The sequence below is a fragment of the Cygnus atratus genome, chromosome 1 (genome assembly GCF_013377495.2).
Source record: "Cygnus atratus isolate AKBS03 ecotype Queensland, Australia chromosome 1, CAtr_DNAZoo_HiC_assembly, whole genome shotgun sequence".
NCBI classification, from domain to species: domain Eukaryota; kingdom Metazoa; phylum Chordata; class Aves; order Anseriformes; family Anatidae; genus Cygnus; species Cygnus atratus.
This window is the reverse complement of record NC_066362.1, coordinates 129,348,714-129,376,490: the sequence shown is the minus strand read 5'-3', so window position 1 is coordinate 129,376,490 and position 27,777 is coordinate 129,348,714. Positions and strand designations below refer to the sequence as shown.

Below are 27,777 nucleotides of genomic sequence, written 5' to 3'. Positions count from 1 at the left end.
GAAGTTTGTTTAAAAAAAAAATCAATTACAACATGTTGTTAAGAGAATTTATTTGGTCAGCAAAGAAGCCCAAACAAAACATTAGATTTCTGACAGAACCCACCACAGAACAAGAGTGAAGACAAATGCAGGACTGTAATTTGTAACATTGTTCCCTCTCCTGTCACACACAAGTTTTTCATATCAATTACATCAGTAACAAGCCTCGGAGATCGGGGACTTTAAATTTCAGTGTTTAAAGTCCAGGACTTTAAATTTTCAGATCTCTTTACATCTAAACTGAAGGAGGTGGAACTGAACTGAAACTGCTGATTTGAAAAAAACATGCTAACTACTAGTAGAAACAAAGAGATTCCCAGTAACACCTCAGATTTGCTCTGGTGCAGCTGGCTGCTGCAGAGGGCACAGCAACTACTGCTGTGTATTACAAATTACGCGTGCTATAGAGAGACACCAGACACAACAGGCATGAATTAAAGTTAATTGCAGCTGTGAATTTCTCCGTGGTGAAGAAGGCACATGAATGCTTGTCAGAATTAAAACAGCATAATGTTCCTTCGCCCTGGTATGGCAGCACTGCTCAATACAAACTACAGCTCTCCAGCACACGATACATAGCAGCAGTGCTTCAGAGAAAGTCCTTTAAAGTGTTCAGGGTACCATTTTCTAAGGAATCACCAGTAGTGAGGGGTCTGTCCTGCCTCTCTTGCACAGACCGGCTGCATGCCTCAGTCTGGCAGGTCAGCTTTAGTGGAGCAAGCACGACTGCACAAAAGGAGGGAGCAACAGAACTGGAGCCCAAGAGCCTGTGCAGATGGGTGAGCACACGGACAGAGGTACATTATGAATTTGCATACCTTTATGCCTTGTGCATGTAACACCCAGGTGCACACAGAAGAGCTGAACCCAAAATACACATAGCCGTCAGCGCTAACGGCTTCCAGACCTCCGCACAGAGTACACAGATGTACTCTCAGTCTATCAGGTTGCTACTATGTCTTCTTTCAACCTTCAAGCCAACTAGATGCTTTTTATTAGAATGGCAAAAATCATTGTTGGCATTGGCCCCGAGAGTGCTTTGTCCTCCTAAGGATCTCCTATGCTAAACAGATCTCTAACAGGCAGGGCCACACCGGGTTTCTCCCCTACTTCCCCGCACCCCCTTCATTAGAACATTTTCCTATCTAATTTTGCTTTAGAGTTGAACTCCTGCCAGACAAGTATCAGTGTGTAAGAAAAATTTCCTGCTTTATTATAAGCCTTTGAAATAGAATTGAAATGGCTGGGCTACAGTAATCTGGTATGTTGTGTCTTTGCCAGTGGGCTCCTGGTTCTCAAAAAAAAAAATAAAAAAATCAAGGATTACCAGACACAACACTTTATTGTGCTGTGTTAAGCTAGATCCCAATGCTACTATATTTAATAAGACTAGAAAGTGGGACTACTCAGCTTTGTAAATGGAAAGAACTGACAATTTGTATAGTCTTTTTGTCATTGCTTTTAAGTTTTCCCAGTTCACTAAGTATAGATGTTGTTACATTTCTCACAGTATGGTAAAGACAGGCTGGAATCAAATGAGTTAAACTCCGATTTTAGACAGGTGTATTATTATACCTTCCTTTTACTAATCAGCAACAGCACGTAAGTAGAATGGACTGTGACCATCATTGACAGTGTAAAAGGAGCACAGGGCAGAAGAACATTGTGCCCTTGCCAGCCTCTACCCCAAAGCCCATCCAAAACCAAAATTTGCAGTTTTTTCTTTCAGCAGCACAGCCAGAGGCACCCACCCCTACAGCTCGGTGCCAGGTCAGAGCACAGTCCAGGTACTCACAGCTTGAGAGGAATAATAGGCCAGTATTTGGGCTGTTTTTTGTCACAATTTCTATCAAAGATAAGTTGCATGGCAGTCTCCATCGCTAGGATTTTGGCAGCTTCAGCACCATACAGTTTCTCCATTTCTGCCATTCGTCTCTCCCCAGGTCTTTCTGTAGGCGGCTCCACAGAACGCCTCGTGCTTCTGTGAAGGTCTTGATCAGCCTCCACGTACATTTCTTGTTGCTCAGCTTCCAGCTGCTGCTGTCTCCCTAGACAAATAAACCACGAGAGATGTAAATTACCAAGCTATCAACCAATCACATTTTATTTTAACTTTTAAAATATTACACATTCACAACTGTGGTGGGTCTAAACAGTCCAGACCCACCCCTTCTAGGGTGCAGCCAACTCCTTCAAGGGAAGAAGAGCCTGGATTTGAACACTAAAAATGTAGAAAACCTCTCTGTTAGTAAAAAGTAAAAATCAGCATTACTTCACTTCCTCCCTAACATATACGTGCCCTGAAAAGAAAAAAAATAATACAAGAGTTGGTTTCCAAAAGTAATTACTTAGCAGCTGAGATAATGAAACAATGCACAGGACAATGCAACTTTAGCTGAACCACAGCCAACAGAAAATGTAATCAGTTACTACTCCTTGAAAATGAACAAACCGACCTCTCAGGCGAGTGTCAGCCATCAAGTGTATCCAATGAAACGCAGCCGTAAGCACTGTGTTTAGATAAACTACCCAACCTTAGCCATTTCTCAAGACTTGCAAAGTTCAGAACCAACAGCCTTACTGACATTGCTTTAAAGACAATGCAAAACAACAGCCGAGACAGATCCCTGCACCACATTTCTTTAAAGAAGATTAAAACACTTCAGAGAGGTGAAACACTTGGACCAATATGTCTTCAAAAATCCTCTTTGATAAATCCCAATCTGGAAGGAAGAACTTGCTTTTGCATGTCCAAAGATACCTCTGCTTTGTGGCAGCTACTCTGATGGAGCAAATAATGCTGTAGGCAGTTAAAACAGCAAAGGGTATATAAGGCTCCCCTCTTATGGGGGACATTTCTACCAGATGAAGATCACCTGGTGAGCATTGAACTCCTTCACCTACCAATAACAAATGATGGTTCTCTAAATTGCGTCATGGAAACAGTAATTCGTAATGTGAGCACTCATTTATTTATTTATTTTTCTTAAAAAACCACCACCACCAAAAATCAAGAGAGACAGAGTCAACTGGTCAGGACGCATTAGTCACATGGAGGATGTGCTTCCCAGTGTTTGGTGCTGCCAGCTCTTCCCCTAAGAGCGAGATTTAGCTTCTACCAAACACACGACATCTGCAAACCCTAACCCAAGTGAGTACCCTGACATAGCTGTGTCAAACATCTGCAGTTTATTCTTACACTGCATGGAGCAGCCAGCTGCCTGTCTGTCAGCCTTACTAAATGAATCATCCCCCGTACCTCATTCGCAGAAAATAGGTACTTTCAACAGCGTGATCAGAAACTTCAATTCTGGCATCTGTTTGTCACAGAGGGACGGGGAACGCTTTTGTCTTGCCACTTCAAACAGCATCCATGGCTTTGTGTCGGTAGGGGAAGGGCAGGAGTGCTTGAGGGGCCATTAGCAACCTACTCCTGGGGGATGTTTCGCTTTCAGTGATTTTGCTTTAAGGGCACACCCCCAAAGCGCTGCATTGCCAGAACTCATGAGGAAACATACATTAGAGGTCCATATGTGTTTTTGAAAGGGCCGGATTTATTTGGTGTCAGGCCATTTTAACCAGAAGGTCTGAATTAAAAGTGCTAACGCTGCCTGCAGAGGGCCCAGCACCAGGAGGACAGCTCAGGCTGCCCAGGTCACTTGTATCCCAAACTTACTGGGACGCCAGGCTGCCCACAGCTAGGTAACACACTTAAGGGATAAAGTTGGTGCAAATAATGCAACTTACATTCCAAATTCTTTGACAAAACCCCAGAATCTATGCTGGAAGAATGTCTCCTGCTGTAGGTTACACAGCAAAACTCCGTCAGGGCAATGAAACAAACCTGTATTTGTTGACTCTCTTGAGCCACAAAAATAATTCCTTCTACTTCTGCATTGCCCATGGAAACGTGTTACTCATCGGTTCTGTAGCTGCATGCTAGAACCAGCTGCTTCCCCGCCTGCCTGTGAACGCTCTCTGACAGCTCACTGCACACAGTAACACTGAAGAAAAAATTAATTTCTCTGGAGATATGTAATGAATTCTTCTGTTTGGAAATTAAATGCGTTTCTAGCAGAAGCTTTATGATGGATGAGTGGATTGCAGTTTAGCATGCATCAATCTCCATTTGAAGCATGGAGAGGTTCATAAACCTGCAGATCCTAATGTTAACAATCAAAATAATAATATCAATTCAAATTCCACTCCCAGAATTACCTAACGAACCTCTGACATACATGTTTTACTTTACACTTTACCAATGACACGTCCCGCCCTCAACTTCCCAACCTAACTTTTACTGTCCCGTAGCTACTGGCAAAACAATTCCCAGAGCGACTCTGTTACATGGTCTCGGACATGAGAATGAGCTTTAGAGAATCCATCTGGGGACAGAAATCTGCTGCAGGGACACAGCTTTTAATAGCAAAGGCTGAACTGGAGCACAGGATACGGTAGCAATGCTGTCGTAGTCGTGTGGGAGAAGCTGCAGTTTCAGATCTGTTATTAGTGGAGAGACACTGCTGTGACAACTCCACCGGCAGTGATGGTGCTATTTGTTATCATGGACAACCACGGAACAAGAAACCATGGAGGAAGATGGGAATGCCAACCACTGCTTTTATAAGAGACGTATTTCCAGCCAAACGTGGAGAAAAGAAACATAGCTGCAGAGGCAGTTTTGTCCTGTCGTGATGCTCGCTAACTACCTTTCCAGCCAGCCTGGGTTCTTTCCATTACCTCAATTTACTTTAAAAACAGTACAACCTGTGCTACGTGTGCAATTACCTTTTCATCCAAAAGATGACAAGTCCCTGACAATGGAAACAACAATAAAACAACCATAAGCTGTTTAAAGCTGTTAATAACCTGCAGCAGCAGCCGGAATTTCTTTGAAGCAAGCGCCAAACATTCATCTATGAATTAGGTAGCAGGGCTTTTATCAGAAAAATAATTCTCAGCCCGCAGCAATGGAGTCCCCAGCTCATTTTCAAATCTGAGCTCCACACTCCAAATTCGTCATTGTGCTGCCAAGCAATAAACGTGAAACAATTTTTACACAATTCTGAGTAGTTCCTCCTTCCACTTCACATAGACTAAAATAAACATAAAAAATAAAATAACAGCCTTCAGCTTCACCTACTGGCAAGCCTCCCCCAGCTGTGGAACAGCACTTTGCAAACGTTCACAAGGCAGGCAAGGCAGCGGTGGCGGCGTTTGGTTACCGCACAAAGGATAAGCATCGCTGGTCAGTTCCTCTTGTACCCGAGAGTCTCCTCTCTCTTGAAGCCATTTTCAGAATTAACTTGGTCCTCTTCAGCCTACTTCAGCTGGGAAGCCATCACTACCTGGCCAGAAACAGTTGAGACCTCTTCCCCAAGTTGCAGTAAATCTTCTTTTTCTTTATCTTTGAGGAACACTGAGATCTCTGCCCAACTCATACTGTGTCCTGGGGCATCATCAGTGCTTCCATGCCTTCTGAAAGAAGTTTGTTCTTCCACCCACTTTTTCCTGACTGCTATGGATACTGACTTTTAATTTCAGGTATACTAGGTGAAAAGAAACGTGAATGAATATAGACAACCACATCCATCCTCAGGGACTGACAAAAGCAGGATAAAGGGTAACTAACATCTTAGCTGTTCACTGCTTTTGTGGCTTCACATGCACACAAGCATCATCTTGCATGCTTCCTGCAAAACTGTGACCTAAGCCCTTCAAGCAGTAAGCAATTTTCCCTATAGGCTCCTCAGAAACTCAGAGGTCTCGTTTCTCCTATTTTCCAAAACAGAGAACATCACATACTTTAAGTTTGAACTCCTTTGCTCTTCTTTGTTTGTCATACCCTTTGAGAAACTTAAGAAGCAATCAAAAAATTTCCTCTCTGGAATTCATCCTTTTCTTATTAAAAGGAGAAAGAAAAAAAAGGAAAAAGAATGAACCTGAAAACCAAAATCCAAGTAAATTCCCTTACTTGGAGAGAAGTCTTTATAGAGGGCAGCTCTCCCCAGTTCTCTGGGGGCGTTTCCCACAGCCCACCCTGCCCCATGCCAGGACGGTTTCAGCACAAGACCCGGGTCTTGCTTGCCCCGAGCATCACACGGCCTTGCTGACTTGCAGCTTCTTGCTTAGCTAGCACGTTATTCTTCAAGGAATTAGCTCACTTTCCCCGGCCTTGATCTGCTTTTTCTTTTCCGTGATTTCAGACTGACCCATACCCCCTTCACATATTTGTCTGCTTATTTCAAGTGACGAATGATTTTGTTACTGCTGCGCGCGCACTTTCTGAGCTCTCTCGTCTTGTCTTAAATGCTACCTGAGCTGATCTCAAGCAGCCCACACCAAGAGTTAAACGCACCACCCATTTCTACTGATTAAAACCTCCCAGTTCCCTGTCTTTAAATGCCGCTTCCCACAGGCCTATCTGCTGTGTTAAATTCTGCCCACGCAGGCTTCTCAGAGCAAGATGCCGGCTTCTCCACCTCCCCCGAAAAGCTAAGTACCTTTTCCATAAACTTACACGAGTTTCCCCAAAGTGATAACATCAGACCATTTTATTACGCCTGTACTTACCAGGCATACTACGGGGGAAAACCCCAATCTTTACCTGAAGGAATTCCAACAAAATAAGGATTTAAATTTACGGATTTGTGGACAAGATATTCTGGGAGTTTAATTTTTACAGAGTGCTCAGAGCTCTGCATTTCTAGAAAGCTGACATCACAGTCATTACTCTTTATCGAGTGCAAAGCTTTGCAGGACAGGAGTTGCCATCAGTGGGAGCCTGAGACACGCAAATGATTGGGACTTACTCCCGCGCCTGTAAAGATAAAATATTCTGGGCTCCTGAAAACAGCATGGTCTTGATTGCTGGAGGGTTACTTTGAAACACTGAAGCAATTTGCGGAAATTGTGAAAACGCACTGAAAGAAGAGAGTGATGATTTTATAGGAGAACGAACAGCATTGTTCTAGCTGTGAGATGGCTTAGCGAAAAGAGACTTGTGTTTAAACTTCTCATCAAATTTAAAACTTCCCGCTTGCAAAACCCATAACAAAAGGATCACACATGACACGAGGTAACTTCTCCCTTATCATTTTTAACAGGAGAAGCCTGATCTTCAAAGTAGAGACAACTAGGCTTTATCTTACAAGAGCAGCACCCTAACTGGTGCAGTAAAATTAAGTAACTGGCTTGAAAATACTATTTGGGAATAAAGGTGACTTTTTGGGGGAGTAAGGCCTGCAGTGATAAGCTCTTGGTCACCAGAATGACAACTGCTGCGAAACAGAGCTACCAAAAATGCTGAAGGCATTACAAACCCAAGCATCTATGCTGACATTTTCCATCTGCTAGCTGAGGAGGGAACGAGTTAAAGAAATTGAGTATTTCACCACATATATCTACAAGCAATGCAATATTCCCCAGAAAAAAAAAGAAAATGTTCTGTTACAGGCTTTGAAGTAAGAGCAGATGTGATTCCTTGGCAGGCTTGTGGCAGGCTGAAACCATGGCTCCGCGGACATTTTTCTCTTCTCAGCAACAAAACTAGCTTGTGCAGTTTCTGCTCCCCTCCTTCTCTCTTAGTTGCATGCTCCAGTTCCCAAGCCCCTCAAGGATGCCTGGTACAACTGTCTAAGGGGGCATATAACGCAACCTACAAAAAAAAGTTGTATTTAATCTCGGTACAGTTCAGTGTCTTGGCACCACATGCTGAACTGAAGTGGCAGCACTGGAGCACGAGTGAATGGGCTGGGAAGAAAAAAGACCTAACCTGGCCTTGGCACTGAGAAATGTTCACTGAAACTGAGAAGTTTACCGGTAAAAGCAGGAAACAGTCTAAGGAAAGAGGGTGTACTCTCCAAGGAAGATGCAGTTGCAACAGGCTGTCAGAACAGACAGCAAGCAGATTTTGCAAATCTAAAGTACTCAGCTTGATACTGTCCCTTTTACAGTAACAGACTTTTTCTACACATTTTGAAGAGCAAAGTTCTGTAGAAAGAGGGCGAAATAGTCAGCAAGTCACTAGATGTTTTCTTTGAAATCCAAATGAACAGAAAGCCAGCAATAAGTTAGAATCAAGGTGTTCTACTTCCAGCTTTGCTACTGAGCATTGTGCATTCGCTCTTGTTAATTATCCATACCGTGCCTCAGTGTAATTCATCTGTAAAAGCAGCCTAATACTTTCCTATCTGATGGTTAAGAAGAATTAATTATCTCACACCATTTTGAAATCCGTGGGGTAAGCAGCTGGCAGAAAGTTACGCAGTTAACCAGATATTAAGGAGGCTGATTTCTGTTTCACAAACGGGATTAGAAACCAAAAAGGTTGTTCTGTGGTCTCCAAAACAAACTTCCAAGCTCCTAGACAGAAACAATACAGGCCTTCACCTTCGTGTTTACCCTAGCAGTGGGCCACAGCGGTTACTGTCCAGCTAAATGACCGGTAACTTGTTTTATTTTCTCCTATCACCTTCTGCAATGAGGCACTTAAGAGGGGATATTCTTATCCCAACCAGAAAATGAACTGCATCAAGGCCCATGAACATGAAGCAAGCACAGTGAACCCTCAAGAGAGCCTGCTCTAGAAACGTGAATGCCCTGAATGTAGCACGTGGATACATGTACTTCTCTGACAGCCCTACACAGGACGCCGGGCACACAGACGGGCCCAGGGCAGGTGGTGCAGTGTATCACATCAGAGGCACCAGGGCCGTACCCGTGTGCCACCCCACAGAATTAAAAAGCCAGGAAGTTGCTGCCCACCGTGCAGAAATTGGTACAGGATCAGGCACTGGCAGCTGCCTCTAGTGAGGATCAAGTACACCAAGAAGATTAAACACAGACCAGCTGACTCTGCACTCCCATCCCCCTGAGCAGCCCCAATCTGTCGCTGATGGCAACAACGCTGACGCCAGACAAAGACACCAGCGCGAGAGTAAACAGAAGGATTACTTAAGTCTATATATAACTGTATCCGTATATACACGCGCGTATATGGCACAGCCAGAGGAGACGGAACAAAGAAACACTCAAAATTAAAAGTGGCTTTGTTAAAAGCAAACCAGAACAATGAGGAAACATATGTTTCACCGCCAGCTTTTACATGTGCCCTGAATAGAAGTGGGCACATGCACTGGGAAGAAAGTGTTCTGTGATGTACCGAGTGCTAGACGGCTACATAACACTGAAAGTTTGGTGCTCTCATGGGAAAAAAAAAAAAAGTAGCCTGTATGAGTCTTCTAAATCAAACTCGCGCATTAGACCTTTAAATTTCCTTCTTGACTCCAGCCACAGACTACTCTGCTGAATTCAAGTTTGTTTTACGTTATGCTATGGCATAACAATAATATATGCAAGGAAATCTTCTATGTTATCAAAAACATTTGAAAAATAAAGATTTTTGAAAGCATCCTGTGATCACGTCACCGATTTTTTTTTTGAAAGAAAGCATAGGTGGGCTACAAACTGACCTTTCAGTTACCCAGCAGGTCCACAAGTTAGCGTTGCTGCAGCCATGCAGAATTAGCAATCACTGATCCAGATAAAATTAATCTCAGCAAGTAAACGCATTTTTTCCGTGCTGTTGGGGAAAAAAAAATAAAAAGACGACAAAAAGCCTACAGTGTGCTGCCTGACCAATCATTTTGTAAGAGACATCTGGAAAGAGGGTCAAACTAAAGGAATCCGCAAAGTATATACATATATAAAACAAAACTTGTAAAAGAAAGGGCTGAGGGGTAACTTTGCAAACTCGCTTTTCTTCTGACCTTCTGAGTTTCTTGTTGCTACCATGCTAAAAAATGTAACAAATTAGGACTTTAAAGCCATCACAATAGTTCAAGAGCAATACCAAGTTGCATAAGAAAAAAAACCCCACAAACTAAAGGCTTGGTTCTGCTTCTTATCCTGCCTTTCACCTAGCATGATTTCATCATTTGAGCAAATTAAATTAGATTTACTTAAATATACAAGGTTAAATCGCTATGGACGGTATTAAAACTACAACAAAAACATTAGGAAAACATGCCAGAGAAAATCTGCAGGTGTGCCTTCTGCAGAAGGGGGATGTTTGACACTAGGAACAAATGGAGAGTCCCTTGCTGAAGCCCACGCACTGCCTCCTTTCCAAAAGGTGCCGTGGCTTTCAGGAGGTTCCCATTAACACTTGGCAAGTGGGAGCTCCGCGCCTCCCCTCTGTGACTTCAGTGGGCAAACTGCATGTGAAAGAAGTGTTGAAGTGACTTGACGAAGAGAAGATTTCACTAAGGAGAGCCATGAGACTCTCATGGCTAAGGAGAGCCCATCTAGCCCAAGAGCCTGCCCTCAACAGAGGCCAGCAGCTGATGCCAAGGGAGGAACATAAAACAGGGAATGCAGTTAATGACAGATCACCAGATTTACCTACTGAGAAATGGGAAGACCAGAAAAAAGCAGATACTTCTCCCTGTACTCCACCAAAGCCAGATGCCCTGCTGACTGCCACCTCAACACCTCTGCCACCAACACATCACCCGTGATGCCACCTCGTGATCCAGACTCTTCTGCAATTTCTCAGGCTCTTTCTCACCATACCACTAGCCAAAAATCCCAAAGCAACAACAACCGATTAATCTGAAGGCAAGTTTTCCACAGCCCTTCTACTCAGCAATCACATCAGAAATCACAGAGCTCCTAGAAATGAAGGTGTTCTGCAAGGTTTGTGCGGAATGAGATCACAACAGTTTTGGCTTTATTTTAATTGAATAGCCATATCAAAGTCAAGGTCCAACATGCTCTCTGGAGACCTACATTCCTTGCCAAAGTTTCTAATATCTGTGTGAGCTGATTTTTTTAGAGCACCAACAACCACTTCAGCAACTACAAGTGAAATTAAACCCAAGAAATTCTTATCCAGCTAAATGCAAACAATAGCAATCATCAGTACAGCACCCATGCTATTTATTTCAGTACAAATATCCATTTAAGATTTATTCTTCATTTTACGTTGCTCCCATGATTTCAGCATACAGCAGAGCAGTGTTTTGACAGATTGAGACATACGTCCTTGAAAATATCAGGGAAAAACTCTGATACCTGGATAATCAGGTTTATGTACTTCGGAGGCAAATAATTGTAACACTGATGAACAGCTGGACCAATCCATACTGAGCACTTCATATGGTTGCAGCAAAACTCTTTCTGGGTGTGTTGACATACAAACCTTCCCTGTATCACAGGCCCAAATCTGAAAAAGGGACTCTGGACACAAATTCCTGGAGCAGAAGGTGATTTAGGTTCCTTGGAACTGGCTTCACAGAAGACCACATGGCAAGCTGTCAGAGGTGCTCAACCCTACCACTGGGTAGAGCACCAAAGTCCCTTGCACATGGGAGCTTAGGATACCTCGTCCTTTGGATATGAATTTTTTTCTTGAAGGCATGGTTGGAAAAGCAAGATGATTTTGGATACGATTCTAAATTCCATCCATTTTGAAAGCTTTTGCGGATCCAGTCCCAAATGACAGGTCTGAGGCCATGACAGAAGTCTGTAAAGGCCACTGAAGTCTGAGACTGGTAGCCTAACAGCCTCTGTCTGTCTCTCTCACTCGATTTTGAGCATGCAAAGAGGTGAGTTTTGATAAGAGCCAGGCAGAAGGAAGTCTCTGAACTCCCAGTTTCTGTCCATGCAGCATCCACAATCCCCTAATGATGAACTAAGAATTTCATCTGGACGTTTCTGCTAAAACTGAGGAAAAGTGAGAGATGTTGAAAAGCAAATAGTGCCTCTGAAGTTTTGGCATTAACAACACCACATTAAAATTGGCAGGACTAAGTCATGTTATCTCCAAGCAAATCTGCCCAAGAGGTTTGTTTTGTAACATGGAGACCAAAAATGTTGAGTGCTTGGGATGTTCTGCTGTCATGCTCTGCTATAGACTCTGAGCAGATTTTGTAGGTAAAGAGCATAGAAAACACACACCATGGTTACATTCATTTCCATCCTGGTCCGTGACAGTGCTTTTCACATTCACTCCAGTGCTGTACACCCTGAAACTTTAAAAGTTCATGCTACAGCAACAGCCCCCCAGGCAGTCACAAAAAAAGGCTGAGTTAGAAAACGTTTAATTCATAGTCTGCACCATCACTGTCCTCTTACAGGGCTGTGAGCATCATGCTGGATCAATTCAGATTCATTACCAGAGAACAGAGTCTGAGCTCTCGCCTAAGTAAAACCATTCAGAGATCCAGAAATGCTGCACGTGGCACCTCGACGGAACCAGTAATACAAGAATTTCAGGGGCAACAGAAAAGTGCATAAGCTGTGATGACAGACTGCCCGAGACTGGCGATTAGCACAGAGAGCCTTTTATACCGCTTTTCCCTAGAGCTGTCGGCATGGTCTCACCTGCTCTTTTCCACAGCAGCTGCTTTCACAGACCCCCTGCAGGGCCAAAGAACCAAGAGAAGACCGGGGGAGCCATGCAGCACAGCTGCAGATGCTAAGGGGACAAGCAGGCAGGCAGAGCTGCCTGCAGAAGATTGCCAGCACCAGCTCCCAGTTTAAGCAGAGCCTGCGTGTTCCCCCACCAAGCCGTTCCCATATTTGTTTCCGGATGGAGACCTGTGACTAGCGGTGTTCCCCAGGGGTCGGTGCTGGGTCCAGTCTTGGTCAACATCTTCATCGACGACCTTGATGAGGGAGTAGTGTCTGCCCTCAGCAAGTACGCCGATGACACAAAGCTGGGAGGAGTGGCTGACACGCCAGAAGGCTGTGCTGCCATTCAGCAAGACCTGGACCGGCTGGAAAGGTGGGAAGGAAGAAACCAAATGAGGCTTAATAAGAGCAAGTGTAGAGTCCTGCACCTGGGAAGGAACAACCGGACCTATCAGTACAGGCTGGGGGGACGACCTGCTGGAGAGGAGCTCTGCGGAGAAGGACCTGGGGGTCCTGGTGGACGACAGGTTGACCATGAGCCGGCAGTGTGCCCTCGTGGCCAAGAGGGCCAATGGGATCCTGGCATGCATTAAAAGGAGCGTGGCCAGCAGGTCAAGGGAGGTGATCCTCCCCCTCTACTCTGCCCTGGTCAGGCCTCACCTGGAGTACTGTGTCCAGTTCTGGGCTTCCCGGTACAAAAAAGACAGGGATCTCCTGGAAAGAGTCCAGCGGAGGGCCACAAAGATGATACAGGGCCTGGAGCATCTTCCCTATGAAGAAAGGCTGCGAGACCTGGGTCTGTTCAGCCTGGAGAAGAGAAGACTAGAGGGGATCTCATCAATTTGTATAAATACCTGAGGTGTGGGAGACAGAGGGATTTGGCCAACCTCTTCTCAGTGTTTGTGGGGATAGGACAACGGGCAATGGCCACAAAATGGAGCACAGGAAGTTTCGCACCAACATGCGAAAGCACTTCATGGTGAGGGTGATGGAGCACTGGAATAGGCTGCCCAGGGAGGTTGTGGAGTCTCCCTCTCTGGAGATATTCAAGACCTGTCTGGACGCCTACCTGGGCGGCCTGCTCTAAGGAGACTGCTTTGGCAGGGGGGTTGGACCCGATGGTCTTTCGAGGTCCCTTCCAACCCCTTCGATTCTGTGATTCTGTGATATGAGGCAGCCTCCTACAACAACCGTCTCCGAGTTATTTTGCCTATTAGAAGACCGGGGGGGATTCCTCGTTCCACACAGAGCCCCTCAGCCATGGGGTCTGCCTGGTGGTTCTTTGCCAGAGCTTTACAGGGCCCAGGTACATCCCAGCAATAGGCCCTCGTGCCTTGGAAACTGCACAGACACAAAACAGGCACTGACATGCTGCCTGCCTGACCTAAAACTGAATTACCACATGTATTTTCTTTGTGTGGAAAGTTCTAATAGCTGATCTATCAGAGTTATGAAAGCAACCACATATGAGACAGCAAGCCACGGACCTGATTGCACTGTATCCTTCTGAGACCACCAACTATCAAGAGTTATCAACAGCAGATCTAGCAAACGGATGGCAAGGGGCAGGGCAGCTGAGAGGAGCCGTGGTCCCTGCCCTTCCTCCCCTACCCACAAGCCACAATTCCAGCCACAAGGAATTTTACCGCAGCGCTGATTTACTCAGAGCAGCAACAATGCCAGGTTACCAGATCCCTCTTCAGTGACTCCTGAATAACTTACAGATGAAAGCTCTCTCGGAGAAAGGGAAGTTCAAATCCTGTTCTTGTTCTGTACAGATGATGTCAGAAGGATGCCTTTTGGTCACAGGTGGCAGCTAACTTAAGTATTAAACAAAAGGTCTGAGACAAACAACTCTTCTCATATCTTACCGTTCATTCTTCTGCCACCTAAGGCTTCCACTTACTTCCTCCTGAGGTACTCAAACTCCCTTATAAACATGAACAAACTGAACCTCTCAACAAGCCACCTGAGGTATGTACCATGTCCGCTATATTAATGGGAACACATTAGACAAATAAAGGGTGAGATTTTCAAACACAGGTTTCCAAAGTTTAATACGTATTTTCATATTAAGACAGCTACTGAAGCAATCATTTCTATCAAATGCAAGAGGAAATGGAGACGGTTGACACCTCCGTCTTCCTCTTAAAATGATGTCTCCAGTGCAACTACACTGAACCAGGTGAGCTGCTTCTCCCATGCTGCTAGCTATAAGCCTGCTGCAACTCCAGCCCCAGCAATCCACGGCGTGCTTGGGCAGAACTGAGCCCTGTACAGCCATCAGCCGACAGGGCTGGAGGGCTCCAGCCCCAGCCCCACGTGTGGGAGCACGGATGCGGTCTGCAGCATCCAAGGTCCAAGGACATTTCCTTGACTATCACATACCCTAGGAATAGCTGTGTTCCCCAAACGATGCTCTTAGTGAAAAGATACTCTCGTCCCTTATTAAACAGATATAAAGCTATGCCCAACTCTGCTTGGCCTCTGCAAATGTAATTCAGAGCCTTTTTTTTTTTTTTTTTGCAAATACACATTACTTTTCAATATTAAAGTAGTGAAAATAGATGAAGTTTTCCTTGTTTCTGTGCTAAGGAGGCATTTTTCTGCTGTTGCCTTCCAGTACCAAATAATACAACTTTTATGTTGGATGTAGCATGTACACTTGAGACGATTCCAAAGCTACAGCATAAAAGGTTTGATCATTAAGAGCAGAGATATGGCACAAAGGGAGAGCCTTCCACATTTCTCTTTCAGTTGATGGAAGAACATGCCTCAAAAGCATCTCACAAGCACCCATACACGTTGCAGAGAGCACTCTTCTTTCACAATTTTCTTGGAAACCTCAGCAATGCAGATGATGAAGATAGCGGTAAAAGTTCGTGTGATGACCAAGCCAAGGAAGTTGAGCAGACGACATTTATGAGGTCACCATCCACGCTGCTTTGGCAGTCTTGGGTAGGAGAGAAGCAGGAAAAAAGATGCTGGTCAACAAGAGTAAGAACTAGAGCCTGATGGAGCAAAAGGCAGATGAAGAACAAGGTGAAGCATTTACCAAAAGCGAAAGCAAAAAAGCCTGGTGACAAACAACCTGCATGAAAGTCCATATTTTCCAAAGAAGTACAAAGGCTTTAAACAAAACCTGAAACTTAATGGTTCTGGTATTATTCAGACAAGTTTAAAAACATGGAAAATTCCATTACTCCCTCTTCACAGGAGAGGCAGTGGCAACTGTCATCTTTCAGAGGAAAAGAAACCCAAGGGGAAAAAAAAATCTACAAATCGCAGATTTGAAACAAACATATTCATTCACCATTTCCTTTCATTTTTTTCAAAAAGGTTTTCCCCTGGCATGAAAATTTTAAGTTGAGACAACATTATTTTGGGAACAGCTGGAGGGTATGTATGGGTAATACAAACAGAGGCTTTAATGGAAAAAGTCATCGCATTAACAATTGACAGACCATTATGCTACAGTAATGAATTGACGTGACAGTACTTTCCTTTGCTTTGTTTTTAAATAAAGGACACTGTCTTACTGCCTGTTGACTGCTACAGAATGGTTCCCAATGTACTCGTAATGCTGTATTTGCTCAATTAGAGCAGTCATCTTCTCTTGTATGTAAAAAGGGAACAAAGGAAAACTGCATAAAGACAAACTATGCTTCAAAGGCTACATTTGGAAGCGCAATAAATAAAGTACATGCAATTAGACAACTTACTGAATTGGTTGGCTTGTGAATCTTCCTTTCTTGGTTTTTGTCCTTTTAGATCTTGCAAATATAAAAAGACTTACTGTATTCAATCCTTTATATTTTTAATATCTTTAATGCTTGGAGATTTAAGTACACTATCTAGGCCTGACAGGCGCGATAACTCAGTGAAATGACTTCATGATTTTCAGCAGCCTTAGTGAAGACTTAAATGCTACTAAAAACATCCCCCAGAAGCACGGAGTACTAGGATTACCAGTTAGATGAAGTACCAGAACAGACTAGCCTGACAACAAAACCCCCTAAAAAGTAGATACAACAGGTGATTATGATGGCATATGAAGGTAAACAGCTGAAGTGGAAAGAAATTAAAACTGCCTGTAAGGGGCTTTAACCAAACATACAGAATATCTAGAATATGAGACAAATCTGTAGAGCATTAAAAAGTCTGAGCTCATACTGCCTCAGCAAAACTCTGCTCACAATAAATTTGGGGCTTTCCAGGAACACATAACTTGATCGCACCACATTACATAAAAGCTATGAAGATTTGATATGATTTCCAAGACAAAAAAAAAAAGAGCTTGTTTGTGAATAACCATACCCATAAGTGTTAAATCATGCAGCAAGACTTAAGAGTCTGCCAGTTTCAAAGGCTTTACTGTGCAAGTCAGCCAGCCAATGACTGCAAATGCCCACTTGGGAAAACAACAAAAAAATCTGCTAAATATGCACACTTCTAAATTCTCCAAGTTTGCAGTAGGTCCTGAAAAATGAAATGAACCTGAAGTTCTCCTTTTTGGCTAGTCTGACGTGATGGCTTTCTTCTCTTTGAAACTTTTCTTTTTGCCATTAGTGTTAAGTATTTCACCATTTCACCAGTATTTCACCATTCAGACATACACGACTTTCCTGCCTACACCTCAGGCCTACTTACATCTTCTAAACAAAGTTTGCAAGATACTGTCCTCTGATGTCCGTGATCACTCTGTTACCTCCAGCAGACTCTTTAACAGGCACTGGAAGTGAGAGTCTGACATCAGCTAAGATTCATTTTAATCCATTCGATTACTCTTCTACACACTGCTGAGACATGGATCACGTGCATCTAACTTGGTACATCAAAGCTCTCATCACACATACGAGAAAATCTCATAATTTTGCAGGGCTTGCAAAACATCAGACCAGTGGCGGTCATCCTTCACAAAGCCAAATCAACCTTCCACCCTTTGTACCAGTATCCCCTTCCTTATGTGCCAAAACTCCCTTTCTACTTGTCCCATTGCTCTTCACTCACACTTTACCGAGCTGCCCATATGCATATATCGAACTCATGCATAGCACTCATTTCAAAGGAAGAGCAAGCCTGGTGTCTGCTCCCAAGTGCATGTCAAGGTGCAGGGGTCGAGGGCTATGAACTCCACCTGGAGCCCCTTATTTACATCAGAGAAAGAGAACTTGAGACACCGCCTTCCCCTAATGCTCCCTAAGAGCTGCCTTATACTCCACCTGATCATCAGGGTCACTACTGGTATTCTCCTTTGACATGCCCAGTAAAACTTACCTCAGCCTTACAGATGGCTCTCCCGGAGATGGACACCTACATTTCAGGCATTACTGAGCTTCATAGTGCTCAAGTTTCTCTGCAGATCTGCTCCTAAAGGGCTGAGACTGCCCGTAACATACAGTTCAGGATTAAAATGAAAAGCTAGAGGGGAATTAAGTAACTGTGGGTTTCTCTTGTGTATTTGCATTATCTCAATTGTCTTGAGCATCAATACAGAACTATAATGATTCTTCAGCACAGTATGAAAGATAGAACATGATAGTGTCATTATGGATTGCAGCTTAATGAATCCCTAAATTTGATTTTGCTCAGAGAAAGCATCCAAGAAAACGAGCAACACTACCTCATAGAGTGATGCTGCCTTGAACAGTCTCTGTACCAGTTTATTTCCATACCATGAGGGAAATGATGATTTCCCCCTCTGCCTGCTGCTTATGTTATTTGAGAAACTTCAACAGAATTAAAAATGCATTTTATTTTCCTTTTTCTTTCCCTCCCCACCATGCAAGAAAAAAATTATTTCTGAACAAGCTCATACTGTACTTTTAATTACTCATAAAATTAGTATTTAGATAGCACCAGTCATCCAAGAGTTCTGTAGCACTTTCATATTTCCATTAAATGTAGTACTTGTTTACTTTTTCAGGCTTTGAAGAATCAGACAATTATTATCCTCACTTTATCGTACCATAAAGAAACTTGAAATTGTACGAAACTGAGGCATGCAGTAGGTAAAGGCCAGATCCTGCTCAACTTTGGACAAAGATCTGGAATAGAGTCATTGAAGAGACTGGTGTCACACTTACTCAGAACTAGGCTACTATATGGCACAGAGCAGAAACCTCATTATTCCAAAAGGCTCCAAGTGTCTCTGGCAGATGAACAAAAGCAAAACCTGTACTTGGAGTCACAAACCTCTTCCTGATTCACTTGCTCATCATAAAGGCCCAAATCATATTTTTAGCAAGAGCAGCCAGCGAGGGGTCAGGAAGGGACTAAATAGCTATGCCAAGGTCATACGGGATATTTGGGACAAAGAGCATGTGAGCCCAGATTTCCCAATTTCCAGGACACCGTTTTAATCACTCACATACCTTTAAACATCATTACCATAAAGATAAAATAAATTCAAAGAAAGCACACTGCTGAGCATCTTCAAGTATCCTGTGCCTCACCAAGGGAATGTTGCAGCAATGGCATGGTGTTCTCTGTTGTAAAGCACGATGAGAAAGGTTTGGCATGTCACGCACTGCCACTGAGTTCCTTAGCTCACATTCCTCTGCTAACTGGAGAAATGGTGCATCATACTGATAGGAAGCAGGAAGCTAAAGCTGAGGTGTCTCAGCGCACTGGATACCCTCTGATCAAAGACCTTAAAATAACATTTTTCTCTCTCCCACCCAACCATTGCTTTTCTTACTCTTTTTTTTTTTTTTTAAAAGAACATTCCCCTCTTTTGCTGCACAAAGAAAGGTCTATTAAACATTCATTTGAGCCATTTTCTATTTCAACATACTACTTTTTTTAAAACAGATCATAAATTTGCCCGCAACATTTATATATACGGTAAGCTACCAATAAATATAATCCTTTTTTTTTTTTTTTTTTAAGGGATTTCACAGATAGAAAAAAAAAAAAGATGATCAACACCTCTGAGGATCAAGACCTGAGAAATATATTAAGTCTTCGGCTTATATCCCCTGCTTAACAACTTGGCTCCAGATCAAGATGCAAAATAGACACTTGTGGTATAGTACAGAATGAAGAGTACCTTAGGGATGCAGGGGGAGAAGAGAAAGGTCTTGAAATTTTACGCTTGGGTTAGCCAAAAAAAGAACAAACAAAATGGTTGCTCCATATTATAAACTAGACTGAGGTTTACCCTAGGGTTCAGTGATGTAATGAAGCACTTCCTCTGGGTTCCCCTCTCAGACGTACAGCATGTTAACTAGATTTAACCTTAAAAATTCTGGAGTTTTTTCCTTTGGAACTGAAGATGAATATAGTCTTCTAGACAAACATGTTATTCTCCTCTTTGCAGTCATAATGTTCTCTCTATCTTACAGAAAAGAGACCTTCAAACATATTTTGAGACTTATTTCTAATGAATAGCACTTAGCTGCGCCATCGGTCTTGCCTGTTTCATTCTGTTTGTTTTGTTCACTTGCAGTGCCTGTTTCTGTGAATTGTTACAAAACCCAGGAACTCTGAAGCCACCCGTCACTCAACATTATGGCCACCAGAAAACACACAACAAGCACAGACTTACGCAGTTCTTCCCGATGTCTCTCTGTCTGGGCAAAAAACTGGCGAAGTTCCTCTGTGATCTCCATGTTACTCAGGTCATACTCTATCTCCCCTTCGGACTCGGAGTCCTCCTCCATTTCAGAGTCCCTGTCAGCATCCTCCCTCTCTGGGTGGGCATCTGCGTACTGCTGAGCTCTGCTATGGTGCTGAGCTCTGCCACGAGGCTTACAGCTGGAAAAATAGTCGTGGGTACGTGGGGGGTCATTCCCATCCCAATCTGAGTAGCGGCTGCTCGGAGAAGCTGCAGAAGGAGGCCATGGTAGGTGGTAAAAGGACTCCATGGCTTTCCTGTAGGCTTTCTGGTGCCTACGCATCCAGCGCATGGCTAAGTCGTAGTGCTTCCAGTATCTGGCGTACACTTGCTGGAAATACCACGGCTCAGTTTCCTCCTGCATCCACACAAGAAGGGAGACACACAGACGCACACACACACACAAAAGGAAAACAAACAGTAATTGAGAGAAGAGAAATTGTAAAAGCAAGCCCTAAGTTTGCATTTTAATCATCAGTCATTTTTTTATACAAAAAAACACCCATAGCTAAAAGAAAATGAAAAGTATTACCACAGTACTAGTGCAATACACTTTCTTATTTTTATAAGAGATTTTTTTTTCTAAATCATCACATCTACCAATGAAAAATCAGCAACAGTGAAGCTGTAGCATGCAAAGTGTTTGTACTGCTGTGGTGGAAGTGGGTTCTTTTTAGGGAAAATGCTGTGTAGGTATATTCCACTTCTCCTTTCATCACTCCCATGAGTTGTAAGAACTGAATCATTCCAAGGTGTATGCATTACAACCTACACCTGATTCCCAAATCCGTGGACATAAAACACAAGAGATTAAAATTCCTCCATATTAAACAAAGGCATTCATTTTATCCAGTAACATATTTCCTCCATCTGCCTGCCAAAATAAGTTTCTCAGAAAAGGTCAAATGGCAATTCAGCCAAGTTCATATATCCATCATGGCCTTGATCAAAAACAAGACTGCACTTAGCCAACTGCCAGCTGCCAGTAAATCTCCCTTTTGTACTCATCAGCAACCAACATATGAAAAGGGGTAACAAAGTACCACTGATAAAGTGCATGGAAAAAATAGTTCTATAGAGTGAAATATGTTGCAACACACCTTCTCCTGTCTTCCAGCTAATCTGAGTTTTCCTGAAAAAACACCGTTTCACTCTGTTCACATTTCATCAGCAGCTAAAAAGCCCCACAGTCCCTCTAGCCTTAAGCCCCCTTCGCACAGGCCATTTCACCCCCCTCGCCATCCTACTCTCAAAATGAGGAGATAATAGAGGGTATTAAAAGAAGACCATATAATAACCCAGCATCTAGAACAAGTAAAACAAACTGCATTCTCCCCCACCCCCAATCTAATTTCAATAGAAAATCTTTTTTTCTGTGCAAAACTGAATGCCTGTTAAATCAGGAGAATTTTAATTAAACCATGTTTTGGCAAACTCTCAACCTATGGCAAGATTAGCAGAGGTTTTCAGAAATGAATGTGACATTTACAGCCCTTTATTAATGTTTTTTTCTTTTTTAAAAAGACATACAAGACAGAAAATATTCTTTAAATTTGTTTTCTTGATCTGTGCTGACACAATTCCATAGCTGTAAAAGAATTACCTTCTGGGAAAAAAAAATCCCCAACAAAACGGAAAAGAAACCCCAAACAAAACCCCAAAGAAGTACTTTGCATTTAACACTAACAATATAAAGCAAGGTTAATTTCATTTATTTATACTTGTTTTCATTTTCTGGTTCTCAGGCAATAATGTAAATGCTAGTCAACTTGGAGAAATAATTATTAGTACAAGAAAAACCCCACCAAATCAACCAATAACCTGCTATGTTTCCCTTCTTCCTTCCCTTTCCTTCAAAGTCAAGCCCATTACTCCATTAGGGGTTCATAAATGCTACCTTTGTAGGTCACTGGTAAGTACTTTTAAGAAGAAAAGACCTCCTGCTAAGAGAGTCCATAAAGAAAAAACAATAAAACAAACTTGCATTCCTTAGTAACTTCTGGTCAAAAATTGCACCCTATTTGTGAAGGGATAAAGGGTTCAGCTATCTGATTGAAAAGCCCAGACAAATGATCTTCTCGGAAAGCAGCAATTCATGGACGTGAAACTTCATAGCTCTGATTTTCCTTTTGGTCTAACATCGCTCTGCTACAATGCCTTCATTTCAGAAGATTTATTCCTAAAACGAGTGGGTGCAACAGAAGCATCTGCCTTCCATATGGAATTTCTTCATTCTTAATCATCCAATGACCTAAAAGCTAGATATACAATTTAAAAAAATATATATTTATTGTTCTTATTTTGCTTAAGAATGTCACACTGACTCCTCATCCTTCAGCAGCCAGCTGAGAACATTCTGTTGTCCAGTCTGATACATTCACAGGTTACTTTCAGAACATTTTATTTTGTACACTACTTAAAAAAAAACAAACAGTTTTTAAACATTGTAGATCTCTGCTTTTGTCAAGCTGCATATTCTATATATTTCCAAAGATGACAATATATTCTTTTAAAGCTCAAAAATTATCTCCAGTTCTTAAATGTTTCTAAAAAGGCCCTTGGTGACTTTACTGAGAGCTCTGGAATCCAGCTGGCTGACTAGCTCCAGTTGTTAATTTAGGGGAAAGGAAGACAACAAGCCAGTTCATGTAGACAGAACTGTGATGTTGATGCCTGTCCAAATACTTTTTGTGGCTTTTTTGTTGAAAGTGACCCTTAAACCCCCACCCCTTTTACATGTGAATTTTAAAAATCCATCTGTTAAAAAAGAAATTACAGAAATATTTTACAGTGGGGTGGAAAAGGGAAAGGAACACTTCAAAGTCTGACTTAGTTCTATGTCTGTGCTTTTTCAGCTGCAGAATAAATGGAAATAAGAGATTTCCTCAAGCAAACAAAAGCTATAAATCTAAGGCAAATGATCAGAGTCCTCTGTTATTTTCCTGTTATGTCTCTGGAGTCTTTCTTACCAGAAGTAGACAAATCGCTCACTGTTGTAATCTGAATTCTATTTCAAAGCAATTTAGGTACTTTCATATCTAATTTTTACGTCTGTATTGACAGTTCAATAGAAGTGTTTATATGCATTTTGTGTATAAAACACGACTAAGCTACCATACAGACACCCATAGACTGCTTACCATCTCTCGTGGAGTTTGTTCTGGTGCTCAAAGCGAACTGGAAAAGAAAATAGCAGTTTTTGAATTCATAGAAGTATGCGTGGTCACAAGTACTGAATATATTTTTGTTAAACATGAGTCTGGCCTATAGCTATTAAATATCTCTTCTCTGTTGTGGCTAGCCGAAGTCTCTTATTCATAGTTTTTTATTAGCCAGTTAAAAAAAACAACATTCCTTAGAAAGCCCTCCCCAGAATATGGGACCCTTCTACCACAACACAGCCTAAATGCTGGGACTGAATGCTTTTATTTTTTTTATTAAACTTTTATTTTCTAAATTAAACGCAAAACAAACATGCAAACAAAAGCTTAAATGAAACAGTGTTCTTGCTTTTTAGCAGCATCTGCACAGGGACATCTGTAGAAATAGCAGTTACCACAAAACGCTTAAACCCATCTTAACTCTACTTAAGTACTAAATTTTCTGACAACTTATGGTGCACTTATAACTGCATATAGTCCTTTCTTTCGCTTTCTTTCCTTTTCTTCAGACATCTGATCCTGCCTCTCATAAGGGAAACACAAACCAATTCAGGTTGCAATCACATTTTCAAATGTGAGGAAAAAGTGAAAGGAATAGGGCCAATTGGCAGGGAAAAAAAAAAAAAAAAAAGAGGGCAGAGGGAGGATGGGAAAGATCAAGGGCATGAATAAAATTTCCGTAACCACTAGGAAGGATTTGTAATAATCATCATTTTCAATGTGATTTGCCAGCATGAATCACTGAGAAATATTCCAAATTACCTCCCTACCTGACAATTATTTTATTACATTAGCTGCTTCATCCACATTTCTCCCAGTACTGTTACCCACAATTCAAACTTGATGTTATGTCAGTGCCTGTGAAAGGTAACAGGGACCCAGCACACTAAATCACCACTGTCACCGCTAAGACATGGTCAAAGCCAAGATAGTGCTTACTTACAACCGTTGCCGATTTATACCTGCATAAAATTAGGATTTTTCAAAATGCAAGTGAATACAGGACATAGACCAGTTGTGCTGTCTCACATTTAATGCTCCTGTTGAAACAGCAACCTTTTGCCTCTTAAGACAAGCCATACTGAATGAAAGGAGAATGAGGATGAGCTATATTGAAAGAAAATTTAAATCATGAAGCTACCACAAATTATTGTCCTTTGCAGAGTACACACCAAGCTCAAACCCATAAACCCTTGCTCACACTGACAAGAAACCCTACATACATGAGCAGTCCCACTGCAATCAATGGGGTGACTGATACAAGAAAAAGATTGAGGCAGTAGGCAACCAAATTGTGTAAATTCGTTGTATTTCCTTCTGCCTGCTTGGAAGAGGAAGAACAGAACCCAGAGTTGAGATCGCTGTAAAACACTGCAGTGACTTGTAACTCAAAACCTGCACCTACATATAAGCTTCGTGGGCTGTCCCTCTGTTAATTTCAACACCTCATTTCCCATGCTACCTCTCTTCAAAACTTTTAGCTCCACTCTCATGACTTACACGTGTACCTTCTGTCCCTTTTCCATACATATCTGGACATTGCCAAGGTCATAAATGTCTTTTCCTCACACTTAACATCTGAAACCCGTGATAGTAAATTCTTCCATTTTCTACTTCAGAAAAAATAGGTACACGCTCATGATCACTCTAATTCCTCCTATACTGCAAAAAGATTATTTGAACTAGCTTGAGGATAAATAGAAATCAGGTTCAGAGGTTAACGTAAATACACTTTTTAAAGCAGTAAGTGGTGAGGTCTAATACTTCATTATTAATACACAACTTGTACATACGCTCTCTGAAGGGAAAGGTGGAAAGAAGAACAAACCTATAAAAAACATTAAAAAAAATTGACTCTGTTAAGTTTACCAAATATGAAAAGCCTGCTTTGCCAAACACAGAAACTTTACTTATTTTCATAAATTATTTATGAAGCATGACTAGAAATATAAAACAGAGTGTAACAGTGCTGCAAGCTGCAACCCTAAATTAAAGAATGAGTTTGTTTTCAGCTGAATCAGTCTTTGAAAACAAACTACCTAAAATATGAAATACGACAAGCAGAAAATAAATGATAGCTCTATTTCTATAATTCATACTTCTAAAAATAAAATATGAAAGCAACTACACATATGAAACTTGTCAGCAAATGTATAGTTTAAAATGATGAAGATATCTGTTTGTCTATACTGATCATTAATGATGAAAAAGTTTTTTGATAAATTTTATTACTTCCTTTTCTCAGTTTTGGAATATTTCCCCACTGATAATTAAATACGGATGTATTGTCTTTAATCAAAACATGCCTGTCCTCTTCAGGCAAGTATGCATTAATGAAAGTAAATATATCTGATCAAAGCAATGACAGCATTCAATTTGATTGGAGTTAACAGCAGTTGATAGAGTCGTATTGTGAGACTTGCTAATATAATACATACGATGGGAGCAAAGCCGTCTTCTGGTGTGTTGGATATAGTGCTGCCACATGGCTGCCATATTGCTAGCTACAGGTTCAGCTCAAAAAGACCTATGAATGCTGGATTAAAAAGGTTTTGACTTTACTTAGAACACTGATGAGCACAAAATTAATTAAACTGTTCCATGGTATTGAAATAAGAATATAAGATATTATTAAATTAAGGTGAGCTTTCAATAAATTCAACATGAAGACTTCAACAAAAACACTTATATAAAGCTTTCTTGAAAAAGCAAACTTTGTTTACATCAGAAATGCCCAAAACAACAGATAGACAGCAGATCACATCCCGTGCCCCCTGCTGCTTATGTCTCTGTTCCTTCAGGCTGTGAGAAGTGCCTTCTTCAAACAGACCAGAGATCTCCCTTACTCAGTAGCTAGTTTCTGGCAACAGGTAGTAAGAGATACTCAAAAGAACAGAAGATGCACACAGGAAGTACTTTTCCAGCTACACTTATCCATTTAGCTTGATTTCTGCAAGTACCAGTTCAAATATTTTTTAAGCTCCCAACTGGTTTTGGTATTTAAAGCCAAGATGTCACTTCTCTGAACCCATGTTTCCACGAGATCCTGTGGCTGTAATTTTCATAATTTAATGTGTTACACACCAATCTGTGCATCAAACTCACCGACTCCAAACTCTTGGAAAATATTCCATGAGTTCAGTAAGAAAAGCAAGCCATTTAACAATACCAGTAGTGTGCATCTTCCCACAAACACCTACTTCATTTTTTATTTCTAATGGTTACTCCTAGTGCAGAATTACCAGGAGGGGAACTGTCTGAACAGTGTTTTGATGCTATGCTTTAGATTAATACTGCGCATTGCTGGTGTATGATGTTAACTTCAATACCAAAGTGCCCTAGTTACAGTGATAAAAACATAAGTCTGTGATTGGTAAGACAGCTGGCCGTACAAACATTTCCCTCAAAAACAGTAAAAATTCCCAACAGTTTCCACTGAATTCTTGTTTGTGAATGGCCGTAAACACAAGCTCGATCTGGCACTCAGGATTCAATCATAGCTCAAACAGGAAAGGCAGCTGAGCTGTGAAGACCTACCTATCACTGTGATGTCTTCACACCAATGTCCTTACACCAACAGTGATAATTCCTGCAAACAGAAGGGAAACTAGCTACATGTAAGGCAAAATTATGTTCGCTGCAAGGGCTACTTCCATTTAACCACTACACCCTGTAATTGAGTCATGCTGACCAAGCTTTAGGGTATATATTATGGCACTTTTTAACCAAGCAGAGCCCGAGAGAGTAATCCTATGCTGTTCCTGAAAACATGGTAATTATTCTCTGAGACCCAAGATACAAACCCTAAAGTTATTTGGGCCAAAATCTGAGGTCAAGAGTGAAATGCTAAAGGCTGTGCAATGACCAGTAGTCCCAGTTAGCTTTTGTTTCACGTGACTTTGCTAGTTTAGTCGTAAACTAGGAAGAGGATGAAACCTTATAGCTTTTAAACACAAAACCCATTTCCTGCTCTCACACACGCGGAGCCCAAACTCTGATCCCAGTCTTTCAGCGTCACCCCCGCCACAAAACCCGACCAAGAGCAGCCCTTGGCCCTGCCAAACAGGGCAAACGAGGAAGCCGAGGGGCTGCCGGGGCACGGCGCCCACCCACCGGCCGCGCCGCCGGCCTGAGGCCGACATTTTGCGGAGGAAAAGAGGGGAAAAGCCCCGACCCCACACAGCGATCTGGGTGCAAAAAACACCCTTTGTCCGCCCCCACCAGGCGCCCAAGCCCTGAAAGCAAACCTAATTCCCTCCCGACCTGCTCGTTTCCCCCCTAACGCCATCGCTCTCTCCCAGGCCGTCCCTCCCGCGGCAGCCCCGGCACGGCGGCGAAGCTTCGGCCGCAGCCTGCGCAGCAGCACCGCCGTCCCCGCACCCACCCGGGCAGCCCGGGGGTCCGGCGGCGAGGGGAGCCCAGAGGAGCCGCCTCCGGTACTTCCTCGCTCCCTGCCGGGGCGATCGGAGCCAACGGCGGCGCGGCGCGGCCAGCGAGGCTTCCTCCTGCGGCTTCCGCTCAGCCCCTCGCCGGTGCCGCGGC

General features: G+C 42.5%; 1 protein-coding gene across 9 annotated transcripts; it reads right to left on the bottom strand.

Annotated features, from left to right (window-relative positions):
* Window positions 1-33: 33 nt before the first annotated feature.
* Window positions 34-27,777, bottom strand: GEMIN8 (gem nuclear organelle associated protein 8). 9 transcript variants are annotated; one of them, XM_035542255.2, is made up of 7 exons: window positions 27,620-27,749; window positions 26,773-26,824; window positions 25,674-25,771; window positions 25,029-25,063; window positions 23,215-23,251; window positions 20,006-20,432; window positions 34-2,087 (listed from the first exon to the last, which is right to left on the bottom strand). In XM_035542255.2, the coding sequence occupies exons 5-7, from the start codon at window positions 23,215-23,217 to the stop codon at window positions 1,831-1,833; spliced, it is 687 nt and encodes a 228-aa protein (XP_035398148.1). In that variant the 5' UTR covers window positions 23,218-23,251; window positions 25,029-25,063; window positions 25,674-25,771; window positions 26,773-26,824; window positions 27,620-27,749; the 3' UTR covers window positions 34-1,830. The 9 variants fall into 9 exon arrangements, with proteins under 9 accessions (XP_035398148.1, XP_035398147.1, XP_035398151.1 ...); XM_035542254.1 differs by lacking the exon at window positions 25,674-25,771 and having other exon boundaries at window positions 27,620-27,777; XM_035542258.2 differs by lacking the exon at window positions 25,029-25,063.